This window comes from Meleagris gallopavo, chromosome 3 (assembly GCF_000146605.3).
Source record: "Meleagris gallopavo isolate NT-WF06-2002-E0010 breed Aviagen turkey brand Nicholas breeding stock chromosome 3, Turkey_5.1, whole genome shotgun sequence".
NCBI lineage: Eukaryota > Metazoa > Chordata > Aves > Galliformes > Phasianidae > Meleagris > Meleagris gallopavo.
The window spans coordinates 3,070,914-3,073,883 of NC_015013.2; the positions used below are offsets into that span (position 1 = coordinate 3,070,914).

Below are 2,970 nucleotides of genomic sequence, written 5' to 3' on the forward strand. Positions count from 1 at the left end.
CGGTTCCGTCCGAGGACGCGACGGGGGGGCAGAGCGAGCGATGAGCACGGGGCGAGCACGGGGCGAGCCCGCGCCCAGGCAAACGCCCCGTCGGTCGGGACGCGGCGCCGGGAGGCCCGCACAACCGCGGAACGGCCCGGCTTGGGAGGGACCTCGAGGATCGGGAATCTCCGACGCCCTGCCACAGACGGGGCCGCCGACCTCCCCATTTCATAGCGGACCGGGCCGCCCAGGCCGCCTCCAAGCCGGCCTCGAACGCCCCCGGGGATGGACGGGGCGGCCGCAGCCTCTCTGGGCAGCCCGTTCCGGCACCTCGCCGCTCTCACGCTCAGGAGAGCCCGTTTGCCACAGGCCCGCTCCCAAAAGGCGTCCCTGCCCAGAGCCCGCTCTGCCAGGCCCTGCGGCAGGGCGCGTGCAGCCCCTCTGTGACGCGGCCTGAGCTCATAATGGCACAGCCCCGCATCGCAGCGGTGACCACCCCCTTGAAGCTCGCCGACCCCACGCGCCCTCCCCACATCTCCCAGAGAGGCCGACGAGACTCCAGGCGCTCGCCGAGGAGCTGATCTCGCCGCCACCGTGCTCTGGAGGAGCTGCTGTGCCGTGAGGAGCAGTAGGCAGAGAGAAGCAGAAGTAGGGGCACGGGTGAAGGGCTGAGGAGGAGGGCTGTTTTGCTGGACGGCCGCCCGCCCGCTGCAGCTCTTGACTTGCGGTGAGGGGGGAAGGAAGATGGCAGAATCCCTCTTCTCGAGACCTTGCTCGACTCCGACTGCTGAGAAGATCAGGAAGTCTGGTAAGGCCTTCGGGCCCGATGGCGCACACGTGTTGTCAGGCCTGGTGACATCTCTGAGAACAGGTGTGGAAGCCCTGTTCCTGAGGGAGGAAGGTGGGGACGGCTGAGCAGGGCGGGTTGCTGCGAGAAGGCAGCTGCCTTAGCAGCCCAGGGGCCCGAGGAGCACTTGGGCAGACGCGACTCCCTGGCTTCTGTTCCTGGCCTGGCCCCTGCCTTCCCAGGGATCTCCAAGCAGAAGCCGCCAGCGGAACTGAATTGCTCGTCTCAGAAATGCATCGTTCCTCTGGCAGGAATTCGGTGTGCTGAAGTGTTTAGAGGTGGCCGCCTGGGAGCATGACGTGTCTTTCCTTTTGTTTTGCAGAGCTCGCTAAGTTTTGGTTCAGCACATCCTATTATCTCAGTCGACAGCTGGCTCTCTACCAGGTGGGACTTGCCTCCTTCTTCTTTCCTCCCACTCACGGTTGATTTGGCCCCGGGAGCCCATTTGCCACGGAGCGCAGCTGTTCTTCCCCTCCGTGGAAGCAGGAACCACGCCCCAGAGGGGCGCTGCAATGCAAGATGGGCCGCAGGCTGGCTGCACCGTCAGTTCTGAAATGCCAGGGGGTCCAGGCCTAATGAGGGAAAGAGGGCTGGACATTTTCTGGGCCTTCGTGATTCCTCTGCTGGCAGAGTCAAATGGATCCTTTGGGGGTGACTGCAAGTTTGGGAACTGCGCTCGTGTCTTTATGAGCCAGAAGACTGCGCTCTCTGGTTCTTCACGGGGAGGAGGGGCGAGAGGGAAATAGTCTTCCGTCTTTCCCTGCAAAACTTCTTCTGATCCGCCCCTTCTTCTCTTTCAGGCTGTGTGCATTCCTGAACTGGGCACTTTCACCATTGTCAGAGAGCACATAGTCAGCCAGCAGAAGAATGTGGTTCTTGTTGAGAGACCCGTGTTTCATCTGGCAAAGGCTCTTGCACAGGACCACAACCTCCAATATGACTACATAGACGTTGCAGGTAGGAAGAGTGGAGTCTGACAGAGGTGCCTGCCCTGGCACTCTAGTGGGGAAAGTGTGCCAGGTGAAGGAGTGTGCTGTTACCCTCTGTTACCCTCTGTACCCTCTGCAGAGACGTACCAATGGTTCCACCTCAAAATCTCAATAGCAGTGCATTGCCCAAGGGCCTGGAAGCTGCTGACTTTTGAGCGTGGCCTGCTCAGTGGCTCTCCAAGTGCTCACGTTCCTCTCCTCTCGCTTCTCCAGGACACGACGAGTACCAGCAACTTCCTTATGATGAGATAGCCTCAGAAACCGGCATCTCTGAAGGCGCGGCGCAGCTTTGCGTGCAAAGGACCGTCTGCCAGTTCAGCGCCTGCATAGGGAAGAGGCAGAACGTTGCCTTCGTTTGGTGGGATGTTGGCATGCTGCTGATCGAAGGGAAGCGTGTCCAGATGAAATTCTACGAGGACTTCCTGGGGAAGCTCAACGGGACTACCGAGCTGTTGCAGGCTCTTCTTGGGGTAGGTCTTGCGTTTTCCCAGCACTACCTCTGATTCTTCTGAAACGCCTTCCGGGGAAGAGGGGACTGCTTTCTCCTGGCCTGCCATGCTTCTTCAGCCACCTGGGCTCCTGGTGGTGTGCAGGGAAGCAGGCGCTGTAGAGCTCTTCCTTTACGTGAGATGGCCCGGCTCTGCGCCAGGATAAGCGCCCTCAAAAGGCCTCACTTTTTGTCAAGAGACACAGGGAGTGTGCGCCACTGCTCAGCCCCAACTCAGAGCATGGAGCAGAGGCACAGGCAGAGCAAGGCTTGCTGAGGCCCGGACGCTTCCCTTTGGCGGCTCTCGTTGTGCTGAGCTAAGAGAGACTGGAGCTGCCAGCCATTCCCAGTGTCCCCACCTCCCATCGTCTGTTTCCGCTCTGATTGCAGATGCCAGAAATGAGCAAGTCGGTCATCTCCCGCAACGACTGCGCCGCTTCCCTAACCTCTTCCGGACACGTTACTGTCTTTCCAATGTGAGTATGCTTGCTCCTGCCACCCGCGCCTGAGTGAGATGGTACTCGCCACGGTACTTTTTCAGTGTTTAGAGGCCTGGTTTGCAGGGAACTCCCCTGCTCGCTCTACTTCAGTTGGATGGCATTTGGAGGAGCATGGCATGGCAAAGTCACGTTTTGCATCCATGCCAGTGTCGAAACTGGGGGGGC

The 2,970-nt window shown here is 60.3% G+C and overlaps 2 protein-coding genes across 2 annotated transcripts in view; one reads left to right on the plus strand and one right to left on the minus strand.

Annotated features, from left to right (window-relative positions):
* LOC100542520 (probable 2-ketogluconate reductase) overlaps positions 1-2,970 on the minus strand; it is a 10,894-nt gene that overhangs the window by 7,666 nt on the left and 258 nt on the right. The window lies entirely within an intron of this gene.
* Positions 7-2,830, plus strand: LOC104910085 (coiled-coil domain-containing protein 81-like). Its single transcript, XM_010708305.2, has 5 exons — positions 7-790; positions 1,152-1,213; positions 1,630-1,786; positions 2,032-2,288; positions 2,696-2,830. Exons 1-5 carry the CDS (start codon positions 727-729, stop codon positions 2,783-2,785), a joined length of 630 nt encoding a protein of 209 aa, XP_010706607.1. The 5' UTR covers positions 7-726; the 3' UTR covers positions 2,786-2,830.